Below are 16,257 nucleotides of genomic sequence, written 5' to 3'. Positions count from 1 at the left end.
AAGAAGATAAATGGACACTGGATTGAAATAGAAGAAGACAGGAAGCTCAGCAAACTGACATGAGTTATATACACTTTTATTTTTCATCCTGCATATGCTAGACTTATGGGGGAACAATGCTGTTTATCTTACAGAAATGTTGACATACATGTACCATAACAAAGTGTTCAGTGGTCACACAATTGTACAGATTACTACATGCATACAAATGCTGATATGCGCAAAGTTGTCTAATGATACCTAGTTACATGATAAAACCTTTTTAAAACCAAAAACAAGTCAAAAAACAAACAAACAAACTCCCAAAACAGGCAGAAGACGACAGGAGGATGCAATGATGCAGTTATGCCATGGAAAGACTGGCTGTGATGACAGGTGGAGGGACACAAACATGGTGAAACGATAGCCTTTCTTTCAAAGAAAATAAAATCGCACACACTCGTCCTGACAACATAAGGTATCACAGGTGATAGTGTGATGAGAGAGAGAGAGAGAGAGAGAGAGAGACATGCTTTACAGTCCATTTTGCGCTGTTAGCTCACAGAGTTAATTTCAGCGTCCATTCAGTAACCATCTTGAAAGAAAGCCGTCCAGAACCAAATCACCGATTGGTCAACTATTCCCCATCATTTTAATGAGAGATGTTTCTATATTCACATGGAGATGTTAGATACAAATGAAAAAATAGAGAGTGAAACAAACTTGAAAACTTAAATATGTAGTATTAGAGTTTCAAAAGAAAAAAACATCGTACCTTACTTAGGGACAAGTGATAAATAAATAGACAAGCATAAAAACAAACACATAAATAACACTATTGGTGCGATTGTGAGTCCACTGTTCCTACATTTGTCCTCACATTTGGACGAATATCAAAACATAAAAGCACACAGAGACATCCAGGTTGTTTGTCTCTGTTTTCAATTCCATTAACACAAACACTGTAGACATGTACTGTATGTTGGTGGAAAAGACAAAAAATCAATCACCTGTGTAGAATTTGAAAATGCTGTGTGTGTGCAAAAGATGGTTTCCCCTCAGGAAAGAGTCCACACCAAATATCATCTCAAATTTTGAACAACCGTGGCTGTTTGATTGTGTAGAATACTAAATAGAAGAAAATCATTCCTCCCCATTCATGGAAAGACTTTGATCAGTGCTCTTGTGTCTTGTATTATTCTATGACCAGACCACCCCGCCCTTTTGGGCTGTTTGCTCACTATTGACAAGCATGACAAATCAGTGACCTATGGCGCCACCAATTGGTGAAACCTGTTTTAAGATGACTGCACTCCCTTTCTTACTGACTTATCTGTCCAATGTGCAAAAAAACAAATGAGGACAGTGGTCCTCTTCATGTGTGGTGTGTTGTGTGGCGTGGTGTGGTTCTCCGTTCACAGTCTTTAGATTCAGACGCGGATATGGATGGAGTAAAGAGGAGCTACATTTGTGATGCTGCTCCATTGATATCCAAGACATCAATGTGTATTTGACAACATAAAAAAGAACAAAGAAAGAGTCGGTGCTACCTGAAAATGATGAAAGGAAAAAAAAGAATTCTACCCTATCAGAACATTAATATTATAGAAAACCTGAGAACTCAATTATATTACTTGTATCTATTACATAAAGACCTGATTTTTCTCCTATAAAAATTAGAATTTTCTGTACAGTGCTATATGAACAAAGCCAAATGACTTGTAGCCTTCTCATAAAGGACATTTTATGAAAAAGGCATGTGTCATTTCAACCACCACATGGCAGGAAATTGTGGTCATGCTTGATTTTGGTTTAGAAAAAATAGAATCATTGTCAGCATTGATTCACAAAACAAAAATACTTACTTTGTGTGAGGCCATTTAAATAATTAAAATTGAATCATTTGTAGATTCGTATCAGATGTTAACTTAAAGCCTTTCCTTGTAGAGAATTATAAAAGGCCCTCTTGGTCAGATTAATACTAACTTTCAAAGTAATGAGGACTGACATTGTGTACATTATAATCACGACTGTCAGCCACACATACCTTCAGGAAAAAAAATCTTTAATTTTAAGTTCATATTTTGAGTGGTAACGTCATCATTTCAAATATTAAAGATACATCTTCTGAAAAATACAAGTGTTTATGCCTGTACACTTACAAATTCACTGGACTGCAAATAAAGTGCCACAATTCTTGGCCTGCATAGATTGCAGTATGCTGTATTGCACTTTCCGACTCTGACAGGGAAAACCAACAAATACGTTCAGTTCACACAACTCATACTTCCCCCCTTCCTTTCTCTCACTTCATTTTCATGCGGTATCAAGAAAACAGTTTTAGCACTCTTAGTCATGCCAATGCAAAATAAATATACAAATGTACTCTCCAGCAGTGTAGGAATAAAAGGCAACATTAAATATATATTCTCATTCATTGACAAAAAGGTAAAACTTTGGGTTGGGTTAAAAATCGACTTGAGCGTATCTAACACCAGGATTCATGATACTAAGGAACTACAATGATTTAAATGAATCTTGAACACTTAAAAGGTATTGGATAACTTAACTGAATTAATGCATTACAGGACTGGTATGTCTGAGTATGGGTGATGGTGGGTATGTTGACAATACAGTGACAACCACCATGAGAAAATCAAAATGATGGAACACTTGCATGCAGTATTACACATCTGATTTAGGTTTAAGAATAAAGTATGACGCACCTGTAAATAGAAGCACTACGTCACTGGTCTCATAACAGCATGAATAATAATACTTTATTCTGTGGTAATTGTATAATAAAATGAGATCTGCGGCATCATATGTGAGACGTAACGACCAGAACTATTGGAGTCATTAGTGACATTCTCTGGGGAATTAGATTTCTATCAACTTCACACAAAAGCTACAGCATCTATTACTATGGTTTATGTGCAACTGACTGATAGTGTTATAGTCAGGTGTATATGGGTTATTTTTCATGATAATTTGACAAAAGAAAATATTTTTGATCAGACTGAAGATAGGCCTTTGATGGTTCTGCAAACTTTCTTAAGCTGGCATTGTTTATTCACCTAGGACCTAAAGCCAACTTCATATGTATTATATTTTCATAAGCATCTATGCATCTTCATGATGTATTTGGCAACTACCAGTGCACGATGTATGCAACACATGATTTCATTAGAGGAGGATTAATTCTTTATCATACAAATTATGGTCTTTCAGTCTGAAGTTTATGATATTAACTCTTAATTTGGGCATTAAACCAATTACTATGCCAACCAAAACATACGATAACATTACAATCCATGGATGAATCTGAACACAGAAAAACATTGTATCGGCATCATGGTATACATTTTGCATTCCCACAAAAAGTTATGATATGTTTTTATAGGTCGCTACTATGCAACTCTTCCCCACATCCCCCTGCCAAGTCTGACTGTGTGTTTCTCTGTGACTGAAACATGTACCTTTGAAAAACAGTTGTGTCCTGTCATTCAGGGTGTTGCCACAGCCGTGGTCATTCTTGTATTTACAGTGGAGCGCTTTCAGCAGACTAAGCACCGTAAAATTACATTGATTTCTTAAATTAAATGCATGCTTTTTTTTAAAAGATTTATCCCACTGTGCATTTCTCACTGTCTCTATAAAAGAACCAAAAAAATAAATAAAATAAAATAAAAAAGTTAAAATGTACAGTTTTAGATCAAAAACATCCTCATAAATGGATAGATATGCTCTTTGCGAGCTCCCAGGCCCTCCACTCATACCCAAGTCTTGCCTGCAGACTGCAGTCTCACATTATATTAATATCAAACAACGACACAGTTAAAAGGGACTTGCCATGCCATGCAAAAATATCACTTTCATTACATCTGAGCGCCCTTGTATGTGTTCCTCTTGTGGGTCTGCATATCCATATCCCACGCTGTCACAGTCACATGCTTGTCTCACAAGTCGAGGACGTTTCGCCATCTCCCGGCATGAGATGGATCTCGGGTGTAAACATGTGGTTCTCCACTTTGTGTCCACTTTGGTTGCTGTCGGCTTTGTCGTCTCCTGCCGCGTTGCCCACCACCCCTTGGGTGCAGTTCTGCTTGGCAGCTTTGTGTGAGAAGGCCCCCACTACGGAGGCCGCCCCGGCCTCCTTCTCAGCTTCCTCCTCTCCCCCCTCCTCCTCCACCTCCTCTGACTTCCCCTTCTCCTCAGAGTTCTCCGGGGCCAAGTCGTCCTCCTTCTCTTCCATGAGCTCCCCTGTGAGCGGGGCCAATTTCGTCATCGCCTGGGGGTCTCCGTCATCCGCGTTCCCCGACGACGGAGGCACCTGCTCCTCCTCCTCCTCCTCCTCCTCCTCCTCCGGTACCATCAGGAGGGGCTCGGACTCGGGGCAGAGCGAGGTCTGCTCCCCATCGGGGGACTCGTCCTCTAGCAGGCTACTGCTGCTGATATCCTGGGGGGAGCAGGTGCTGGGAGGTGTGAGGGGGACCTCCTCCGGCGTCTCCACAAAGTTGACCTTCAGACCCTTCGTCTTGACCGGGTTGGTGGTCCTTAAGGAGCTCTGGATGCTGTCCCCCACCTGGTCCAACTCCCCGTCTTCCCCCTCCTCATTATCCTCCGTCAGTGTCAGGGTCTCACGGCTCGGGTTGTTGGGGACGAGCTCGTACAGGCCGTCCTTCATGACGGTCCCTTGCGAGCTGGTGTCCTCGGACCCCGTCTCGGGCGGGGTCAGCTGGCTTAGATCGAGCGGGGGTGGCTTCTGAGGCTTCATCTGCCCCTGCCCGGTAGAGTTCGAGGAAATGGAAGACTTGTCGCCCTCGCCAAATTCATTGGTGCAGCTTGTGAAGCTGTCAACGCTTGATATGCTTCGGACCTCGGTGACGGGGGGCTTGGCGGGTGGCTCGGGGGTCAACACCACCTTCAGTTCCAGCTCCACCTCTGGTTTCAGCGGCACCTCGGTCTGAATGATCGTCGGCAAGGTGAGATTGGAGAAGGACTGTGACCTGGTCATCTGGTTGTACATTTGTTCCAGTTTCCGAGCGCTGAGGTGCTGTGGACTGCCCGTCTTAATGGCCTCCTGTGACCCCAAGGGAACAGGCTCTGGATATTTCTTCTCCATCGATTTCAGGCTGACCTCCGAGGATGTGCGTTTCGGGATGCTCCAGCGGCTCGGTGAGAGGTGGTTGTCCACGCGCTTCTCCTCACTTTTCTCCACCACCACGTCCATTAGCTCCATGCTCCGGGCAAAAGCGTCCTTCAGGTTCATGGACACGATGCTGCCGTTCCTCTTTGCCCGCTCCAAGGCCTCTCGCCTCTTGATCGCCTTCTCTTGCCTCTTCTGCTCTTTATAGAACTCGGAGAAGTTATTCACGATGATGGGGATGGGTAAGGCAATGACCAGCACACCAGCGATGCAACAAAGTCCGCCGACAATTTTGCCCAGCAACGTTTGCGGGTATATGTCTCCGTAGCCGACTGTTGTCATGGTGATGGTTGCCCACCAGAAAGAAGCTGGAATGCTGGTAAATTTGGTGGCATCCTCGTCCTTCTCCGCAAAGAACACCAAACTTGAGAATATCATAATTCCCATGGCTAGGAATAATATCAGCAGGCCCAGCTCATTGTAGCTTCTTCTGAGTGTAAATCCAAGGGACTGCAATCCGGTGGAATGTCTGGCAAGTTTGAGAATCCGCAATATTCTCATGATACGGAATATCTGCACCACCCTCCTCACGTTCTGGAACTGCAGAACGCTTTTGTTGGATTCCGTCAGGAAAATAGTAACATAGTAGGGCAAAATAGCCAGCAAGTCTATGACATTGAGTGGCCCTTTGAAGAACTTCCACTTGTTGGGCGCGGACATGAACCGCAAGAGGTACTCCATGGTGAACCAGGCGATGCAGACAGCTTCGACGTGTGCAAGCTGAGGATTATCGTTGGCCTGCCCGAATTCATCCATCACTTGTAGTTCAGGCAAGGTGTTAAGGGACAAAGCGATGGTGGAAAGTATGATGAAGAGAATGGATATGATGGCCAAGATCTGAAACAGAGAAAGAGAGGAAAAGAGGAAACAAATTAGCCTGGCAGTAAGCAACATGCTGTGAGTACATAAAACACAAACCCAAGAAAGTGATGGGGGCACATTACATACTGCATGTTTGAATATCTGTAACCAAATATTCCTGTCAACTTGAGATATGTAATGCCACAAAATATTAGAACAGTGAAGGCTCATTCAGTTTTAGCACTCAGTATAAATGTCATGGACGATAAAACAACATATAAATAGTTTTGGGTGTCTGGGAGGCAAAGCATAGCATCTCTGATCTGCTCCACTCCTGCAGTTCTCTGAAAGAAAATGAAACTCAATGAATGCCACATGCTGAGTACCGAGCCTGGGCACCCGAAACGACGAAGCGATGTGAAAAGTTGCTGTCCATCAAGGAGATGTTCTGTGGATGTAGAGCAAGCAGACCTTGATGCTCCTATTGAGCGACTGCTATCAGAGCCTTATCCTGCCGATGCAGGTCGAAGACCATACCTTTAGCTTTTTTTTTTCTCATGGATCTCACACCTCTCCACATGACCTTCACACACTCTCTCTCTCACACACACACACACACACACACACACACACGCGCACACACAGCCTCTCCCTTCATCTAAGAGGAAAGAGGGTCGATTCTATATGCCTCACTGATCACCTTCATCTGCTGTAACAAAGGAGGCCGGCCAAAGTCCTGATCAGCCATTATCTGACAATGTCAACGTAGGTTATGCTAGCTTGGTTCTCGGGGTCCCCTGAGTGGAGGCAATTGATGAAATCTGCGGTCAGGAAATTGTGTGGTTTTTATCCCCTCCTTCCCTTCCCCCCACTGTATTTCTCAGTGCCTGCTAAGCCCACTGGAGGATGGTCATACGGCAATGCAAGGCTCCTCTCCATCTGGCATACTAATTTCATTTCAGAGGATTTTATGCACAGACATAAGAATATATACGTCAGTGTCTGGTATTATCTTCTTAGCCTTTCCAAGAACAGACGATACACTGAAAAATGAATATATAAAACTACACAAATAAAGTGGATTGCAAAAGTAGTGCTTCATAATCTAATTTTCTGCAGCTCATGACACAATCCTACACACAACACTATGATATTGTGTCAGATTAAAAGCATCTTTGGTACACGGTTTAAGGTTTTGTTCAGATTAATTTTCTGTAAAGAGGACAATGATGAATGGGGCAGGGAATTATGGGACTAGGTTGTGGCCATAGTTTTTCTGCACATCTTTGTTTCCATCACCCTGAATTACATATGAAGTATCCTGTTTCTTTGTGTTGTCCTCTGAAGAGGCTCTTTGGTGATTGTGTATGTGGACATTTCTAAGCTCCTGCAATGAAAACTCTGAGACATTGATTTTTGACCTATGGAATGTCACGTGCCACTTACTGTATTTCCGCAAGCGGATGGGATGATCTCTGTAACATTCACTCTGGCACTGAAACCTGAGCATAGTTAAGATGAGACATCATTTTACGGGTATCGAAATAACACAGGGCCGCATGTAAAGTGACACTTTGAGGTCCTGTGGCATCAAATTCGGCATAAACTGTAGAGTCGTTCTCAAATTGGCATCTAAAGAAAATGACTAATGGATTTTCACAAACTTAAACTGCATAGATATTTGATTTCGTTGTGAATAAAAAACTTTTGCATTACTATAGCCTGGTACAGAAGAAAAACACTCTTAAGACAATGTTGTTGATGTCACTGTTTCCTTTCACATCCCGAACCACCTATTGGTTTGTTTGCACGCTCATAATCGAAGCGGAATAGAAATCCAATTCATCTGGTAGGGTCACGGCGGCGTGCGTGTGACTCCCCTCCAAATGATTACGCTGAATGAGGACGGAGTGTCGGTGAGGCGAGGCGAGGCACGGTCGGCGTGGGGAACGTTACGTGGGAATATTAATGCTAATGAAGCTTGCCGCCACTGGCAGGCCCGACGCTCGGCTAAATGAGGGGTGGATTGATATTTATGAGCTGAGAGCCAGTGCAATCATCTTTAGTTGTGTGATTGCCGTGTGGTAGAGTGAGTGTGTGTGTGTGTGTTTGTGTGTGAGTGTGTGTGTGCTCGCACTCCGGATGCTCTGACCTTGACAGTGACAGTCGACTCGCAGCTCTCCTCCTCCTTGCACTCTTTATCTCTATCTGCTCTCCACATTACCCCTCTCCACCCTCCTCCCACCCCATCACACGTTCTGTCACCCCTTCTTCCTCCTCCCACAGATAAAGCCTCTTCAGAAGGCTATCTGGATTAGGCTGGCAGGGCCACACAACCACACAACCTGACCCCGGCAACACGGCTGCCCTTTTACACCCAGATAGCCCTCTTCACATATTTATTTCATCAGGCACTTGTGCACCCTGGACATTTACATTTATTCATTTAAATGACGCTTTTATCCAAAGTGACTTAGAATAATGAGGAATAACATTAAACCTAAATTGCAGAGAGGATACCTTAGGTAATAATTAATACTACAACAATAAACGCTACGACCAAAGGATGACGTACAGAAGTTTAAGTACTCGTCAAAAGTGTAATTGAAGGAGATGGTGGTAGAAGAAGGAGGGAAGAAGGGAAGTGCATGGTAAGTGCATGACAAGTGCATGGCAAGTGCATACTAGGTGTGGAGTTGTTAGGGGTACTTAGGAGTGGAGGTGCTCTCAAGTGTTGGGTCTTCAAGAGCTTCTTGAAGATAGACAAGGAACGCTCCTGCTCTGGTAACTCTTGGTAAGTGGTTCCACCATCAGGGAACTATAAATAAAAATAGTCTGGATTGCAGTGTACAGGGGCAGCAGTACCAGACAATGGTGGCATGAGCCTTTAGGACCTACGGGGCAAACAGCAACAAGTGCATCAGGGCCTCTGAGTTACTTGTGAAAACACAAACACAACCTAGTGTGACCGCGGGGGTGAATATCACACTCAAAATCTATTATTAAGCACAGGCTAGGCAAGGCTATTCAAAGTATGGTGAACGCATGTATTAGTACATAAGTATGATGGGATATCATAACTCCTGCACTGCTGAAACTGAACGCTACTAAACTTGCTGATCTGTAGGAGTGACGATTATGTCACTGGACAAATGCTGCAGTATAACAAGCCAGACTTTGCGAGAGAGATCATGGGACAGGATGCATGGTAATGAGTGCTGCTTACCATAAACCTATTAGCAGCTCTCTCTCCCTCTCTCTCTCTGTGTATTTGTGTGTGTGTGTGTGTGTGTGTGTCTGGCATGGAATGGGGTTACTGTGAGAATGTGCAGTCATGGTTACCCAAGGACACGGCAAGAGCTGATCTTTCACTGATGATTCAACAGCCGGCGCTAACAGCTAAGTATTCAGACGCCGAGCTGCCGAAGCCAAAGCCAAAGCCTTTGTCTGGATGGCAGTCTCGTCTGTGGGCTCAGATCTCAGAGTCCTCATTCAAACACGCTCACCCTGGACTGTGGATTATGCAATGCAGCTTGATTTACCTGTAATGGTCTCTATTGCTTTGTGCCTCTCCCTGACACTCGCATCTCCTCACGTAGCTTGGTGGTGCCCACGCAGTTACACACACTGGCAACCAAAGACACCTATGCCACCTATGCCAACAAAGACAACTACCAACGTATAGTAAAAAGAAAAGACAAATTTAAAACTAGAAACCTAACAAATATTCTTTCCATACCTCAGCATATTCCTCAAAAGCCAGAGGCATTTTCAGCTAACATGGGTTTACTAAATATAGGTGCACTTACTACCAAAACCTTTGCAATCAATGATTTTATTAGTGAAAAAAAATTGGATTTTCTGTTTCTTGTTGAAACCTGGCTGACTTCAGACAGCGAAGCTGTTCTTGTTGAGACTTGTCCCCCAAATTATAATTTCTTCCACTCAATTAGACAAGGCAAACGAGGTGGTGGAATTGCCTCCATTCTCTCAAACAAATATAGTTGCACACGAGTCAACTTTGGCGAATTCGCTTCCTTTGAGTATATTGCCCTCACTCTGAAGGCTGACCCAGCTGTACTTCTATTAACCTTATACCGCCCTCCTAAACTATGGACTGGCTTTCTCGACCAGTTTTCTGAACTTATGTCGCTCATCATCACTAGCTATGATCGGATAATTGTAAATGGCGACTTCAATATTCATGTCAATAAGACAACTGATGCTAAAGCCAGTAAGTTCCTTAATGTGTTGGACAGTTTAGAGCTAAAGCAGCATGTTACAGGACCCACCCACAACCTTGGCAACACCCTCGATCTAGTCATTTCCAGAGGGATAGAAGTCACAGACTTATCAGTAAATGATATAAATATGTCTGATCATCATTGTGTATCTTTTAATATTGTAGTGATGGGGACGAGACCGCCTATGCCGAGTCCGAGTCAAGACCGAGTCTTTGAAGGGTCGAGACCGAGTCGAGACCGAGTCTGTTGGTTTTCAAATACAGTCGAGTCCGAGTCAAGACCGAGTCTTTGAAGAAGCAAGTCCGAGTCGAGACCGAGTCCTTTAGGAGTCGAGACCGAGTCGAGACCAAGACCATAAAAAAAATTCAGTTTTAATATTCAGAATTTAATATCACCCCAGTTAATAATCAACAGTTAGGCCTACAGACTAAGCTAGATTGGGAATTGTTTAGAGGAGCAGTCTTAACGTCTTAATATGGACTATGCTGACCTACAGACACTCACCGGCAGCAGAGCCATAGAGATAAATAAACGACTCTGACGGCAGTATCTTTGCATTGCACCATGGGATGTCATTTTCAAATAATGCCGGTCAACATTGCATTTTATTATTATTGTTGTTATGTGTTGTCTGTTTTTTTATATGAACATAAAAAATGCGTTGGTCTCGAGGACTCGGTCTGAAATTACGAGTCCTTCTCCTCCCACTGTGGTCCGAGACCGAGTCAAGACCGAGTCTTTGAAGGAACGAGTCCGAGACGAGACCGAGAAAGCAGAAATTGGTCTCGAGACCGGACTCGAGTCCGAGACCGGACTCGAGTACTACATCACTATAATATTGTACTACATACTCCAAAAATTCATCCCGAAATTACAATCAAATCGCGACTCTTGGACATTAGAGCAGAACAGCAGTTCATAGCTCTTATAGACTCCATAAATTTAGATATTTTACATCATCCCATTGATCAAATGGTAGAGGCTCTCAATCGTGAATTAGGCGCTCTGCTTGACAGAGTGGCACCCTTAAAGACTAAAAAAAGGCCCTGTAGCAAACTGACACCTTGGATGAACGAAAATATCCATGATCTAAAAAGATCATGTAGGAAAGCTGAGAGAACATGGAGAAAAACTAAGTTACAGGTTCACCGTGCCATTCTAAAAGAAAAAATTGCAAATTATAATAGAGCTATTCGGAATGAGAGGAGGAACCACTTCTCTAAGGTAATTGCTGAAAACAGTGGAAACTCTAGGGTGTTGTTCTCTACCATTGATAGGCTATTGCATCAAACACCTTTTGATACACTCAGTCAGGCATCCTCTCTAAGATGCGAAGAATTTGCAGACTTCTTCAAAAACAAAGTCATTTCTATAAGGGAGGCTATTGGTAACACAAGTAATATGTTTGATAGTACACCCAAAAACAGCCCCCCAAAATTAAGGTCCTTTAGCACTATTACTCAATCTGAGCTTGGTAAAATTATAACTCAAACCGGCTCCTCAACATGTGTTTTAGATCCAATCCCTACTACATTCCTCAAAAAAGTATATGATGGCTTAGCTCCCTTTTTTCTCAAGGTAATAAATACCTCATTAGAAACAGGTATATTTCCAACTGCTTTTAAAACCGCTGTTGTGAAACCTTTACTTAAAAAGTCAAATCTTGACCATACCAATCTGAGCAACTACAGGCCTATATCAAATCTATCGTTTTTGAGCAAAGTACTTGAAAAAGTTGTTTGTAATCAGTTAAATACCTTCCTCAACGAAAACAGTATCCTTGAAAAATTCCAATCAGGTTTTAGATCAAATCACAGCACAGAAACGGCTCTAGTAAAAATAGTCAATGATCTCAGACTAGCTACCGACTCAAACAAAGTCTCAATCCTTATTCTTCTGGATTTGAGTGCGGCATTTGACACCATTGATCATAGCATCCTAATTCACCGCCTTGCGAAGTGGGTGGGTCTCTCTGATAATGCTCTAAACTGGTTCCAAACCTACATTACTGGCAGAGATTTTTATATCAGTCTAGGAGATCATGTATCTGAAAAACATGACTTGCCTTTTGGTGTGGCCCAGGGGAGCTGCCTTGGTCCCCTGCTATTTTCTCTATATATGCTTCCATTGGGAAACGTCATAATGTAAACTTCCACAGCTACGCAGATGATACCCAATTGTATCTTTCTGTTGAGCCAACTAACCCAGATGGCCTTTGCTCCCTCACTGCATGCCTAACCTCCATTAATCAGTGGATGAGCAAAAACTTTTTGAAACTAAATGATGACAAAACAGAGGTACTTCTGGTTGGACCAAAACTAAAGCAAGATATTATTCTTAGTAATCTGGGGAACTTGGCACACCAGGTCAAACCAAAAGTAACAAGCCTCGGTGTCATCTTAGATGCAGAGTTAAGTTTTAAGCCCCATATCAGTAAAGTTACTCAGACAGCCTATTTCCACTTGAGAAACATTGCCAAAGTGCGGCCCTTTTTAACTCAACAAGATGCAGAAAAACTAATTCACGCCTTTATCACTAGCAGGTTAGACTACTGCAATGCACTTTTCACTGGTCTTCCCAAAAAACATCTAAAGAAATTGGCACTCATACAGAACTCTGCGGCTAGACTTTTAACTAAGACTAAGAAGAGAGAACACATCACCCCTGTGTTGGCTGAACTGCACTGGCTCCCTATTTCCTATAGAATTGATTTTAAGGTTATGTTAATTACTTACAAAGCTCTGAATGGCATAGCACCTTCATATATATCTGAGCTTTTAATATCTTATCAACCACAAAGGAAACTTAGATCATCCAATTCTAATCTTTTAATCGTACCCAAAGTGCTCCACAAACAAAGTGGAGAAGCTGCGTTTATCCATTATGCCCCCAAACTATGGAACACCCTGCCTCTGTACATCAAGCAGGCGAGTTCAGTAAATATTTTTAAAAAAGATCTGAAAACATACCTGTACAGGAAAGCTTTTAGTTAACTCATCTTATCCTGTAGACTACATTTTCAGATTATTCTACATCTGCTACTATTGGAGGGCGCAGCCAGCCAGAAGCAGATGGGCTCCCCCTATTAAGTCAGGTTCTGCTCAAGGTTTCTTCCTGGAATATGGGAGTTTTTCCTTGCCACAGTTGCCATATGGCGTGCTTGTGGGGGGTAAGAGGGTTAAGGCTGCCAGTCTTATGACGTCATTTTCTATATTTTTGATATGTTGCTGAGCATATCATAAACAGCAAAGAAAAGTGATTGATAATGACTGACTGACTACTATTGTGTTACATGCTTCAAATGTAAAGCACTTTGAGCTGCATTCTGTGTATGAAAGGTGCTATACAAATAAAGCTTTATATTATTATTATTACTATGCATACACATACACATACACATACACATACACATAAACATACCCATACCCATACCCATACCCATCCACTCACTCACCCACCCACACACACACACATATTCATATACACCCTTATCTCTCACACACACACACGCACATACACACTCATATAGAGTAGTAGCAGCAAATATCCTCCTGTCAAAGGCAGTCACCCTCTTCCCGTTCACAATATAGAGGTGGCTTATATTAACCTTCTTTAATTGAGTGGGAGTTGTTAAGAAGATAAATTATGGCAGGTTGACTTTTCCACCCACCTGATTTGCATCTGCGGCAGAGGAAGTTCCTGCCACCCTAATCAGTCCCCCCTACACACACACACACACACACACACACACACACACATACACACACCCCACCTCTTTAGGCGCCAATACCCTCCTCTAATCTGGATCTACATTTACAATGCACTCATTTTAGGTATTGTAAGTACAGACGTATGCGAATTGGAACACAGCCCATAAGTGTCATTGAACAGTGAACGGTGATCACTAGGAGAGAGAGAGTATGTTCTAAATGTTGATGAGCGCTGCTTATGAGAAACCATATAATCAGTTACTCATTTTTACAAGCATGTGGAGCAGTGGTAACATCACTGCCAGACAACCAGTCAGCCCAGCCTTCACTTTAGATAAATGTGACAAAAGTGACTGAATGCCAGTCACTTTATTTTACTTTACACTCTTAAAACGAATGTGTTGTCCCTATCTGGACACAAGAGATACTGTACCACGCTTTTGAGTAACACACCCTGGCCTTTCCCATAACCCATTGTGCCTCCAGCTTATCTGTGATAGGCCGCCAAGCCTTCCTGCCCGGGCGGAGGCCCTGTGCCAAGCACAGGTGTAGCAGCAGCACCATTGCCTACAGCTGCCCCAAATACTGAGGGCTTTACTTAGGGGCAATTAACCAATAAAGTTTCATCTTAAAACCATTTCCCATTAGCACCCCAACACTCATTAGGAGTAGAGGCTTCTTCAGAGCCTCTTCAAAACATCAAACATAAAACATTCATTAGCACTCCGGAGCCCTTCCACCCACATGCAGCCATTTATCTGGCCGATACTGCGTTGGCTATTCTGGGGGTTTTCCCAACTGGGGTCAATCTGCTTACGCCATCAGAAAGTGTCCGTGCGGAATGAGTGAGAGCAGATAAATAAAGCGAGAGCTCCCTCCCTGCGCACTCACACTCCTGCTGATGTGGTCATTAGTCACATGGACTTCGCTCACACACACACACACACACACACTCACACAAAACCCTGAAAGCTGTCTGTCCACCTGAATTAAGAGAGGATGAGAGTGTGGGTGTGTGTGTGTGTTTGAGTAGTCTCTGAGAGAGAGTCAGTGTTAGTGTGTGTGTGTGTGTGTGTGTGTGTGTGTGTGTGTGTGTGTGTGTGTGTGGGTGGGTGGGTGTGTGCACATATGAGTGTGTGTAAGTGAGAGTGATACTGGATATGTGTGTGTGTATCTGCGTGCTTGTGTGAGTGTGAGGGGTTAAGACAGACAGGAAATCTGCTTCTCTCATGCTGGGTGACCTGTGACCTGTCACTCACAGCTTCTGGCTCCGGCGTGTCAAGTCCTCAGGGCACCTGACACAGTTGAGCCTGTGGAGCTCTGATGCACCCAGACACACCGATAATGACCTGTTAGCAGCACGCACACATACGTACACATACACTATCTCTCTCATGCACACACTCTCTCTCTCACACGCACACACATGCGCACACACACGACTCACACAGACATGGACACATTCGCAATGTTCTGTCAAAGGACATTCTATGTTTCCACAAGGGTGATCACCAAAGCTGAAAACATTCACAGGCAAAAAAGAAAATGCCTGAGAAGGAAATTAAAACACACACCAACACACACACACACACACACACGCGCGTGCACAGACACACACTTTGCTTAAGGCTGTTGGTATCGCTATTAATTTGTAATTTAACACCATTTTCATTGATGTGAGAAACATGTACTTCAGATGTCTTTGGTTTAATGTCCTTTTTTCATGTTATCCCTATGGACAGAAAATGTGAAGTCAGCATTTTGAGTGTCCAATCGGTGCAATGTTTTTCCACTCTGTCCTCACGCCTCACTATGCTTTGTGTGTGTGTGTGTGTGTGTGTGTGTGTTTGTGTGTGTGTGTGTGTGTGTGTGTGTGTGTGTGTGTGTGTGTGTGTGTGTGTGTGTGTGTGTATCTGGAAGGAACATGGTGACTACTGGGATGCTGATGTGCAACTTCTCTCCCGAGCGGAGTGTCTGTGTATATATGTGTGTGTGTGTGTGTGTGGTCTCACACACCTGTCACCCCCCCCCCCCCCCCCCCCTCTCCAAAACACATGTGCCCAGCAGGAACACTAACTGCCTCCTGAATGCCTGTCACCAGGCCCGGGGACGACCGACGGCGCAATCAGGCCCAGAGTCCCATCCCTCCCATCCCACACGCCACCGTCCACTCCACCACTGGCCCCCGGAGGGCGAGAGAAAAAACGACCAGCTCCGCGCACCCCGCCGGGGCCTCTGCCTGTCAGCTCTGGGAGCCTATTGATTGTGTACACATCACATTATGGACACTAGGAGGAGTAAGCCCTGCCAAGCC

General features: G+C 43.6%; 1 protein-coding gene across 1 annotated transcript in view; it reads right to left on the bottom strand.

Moving 5' to 3' along the window:
- Positions 1-82: 82 nt before the first annotated feature.
- Positions 83-16,257, bottom strand: part of kcnb2b (potassium voltage-gated channel subfamily B member 2b) — an 87,990-nt gene continuing 71,815 nt past the window's right edge. Inside the window, exon 3 of the mRNA XM_042068693.1 lies at positions 83-6,025. Coding sequence (XP_041924627.1) covers positions 3,926-6,025 — 2,100 coding nt within the window. The 3' untranslated portion in view covers positions 83-3,925. The remainder of the gene's footprint in view (positions 6,026-16,257) is intronic.

The sequence above is a fragment of the Alosa sapidissima genome, chromosome 17 (assembly GCF_018492685.1).
Source record: "Alosa sapidissima isolate fAloSap1 chromosome 17, fAloSap1.pri, whole genome shotgun sequence".
Lineage (NCBI taxonomy): Eukaryota > Metazoa > Chordata > Actinopteri > Clupeiformes > Clupeidae > Alosa > Alosa sapidissima.
Note: the sequence above shows the minus strand (reverse complement) of the source record. Positions and strands in the feature narration are given on the sequence as shown.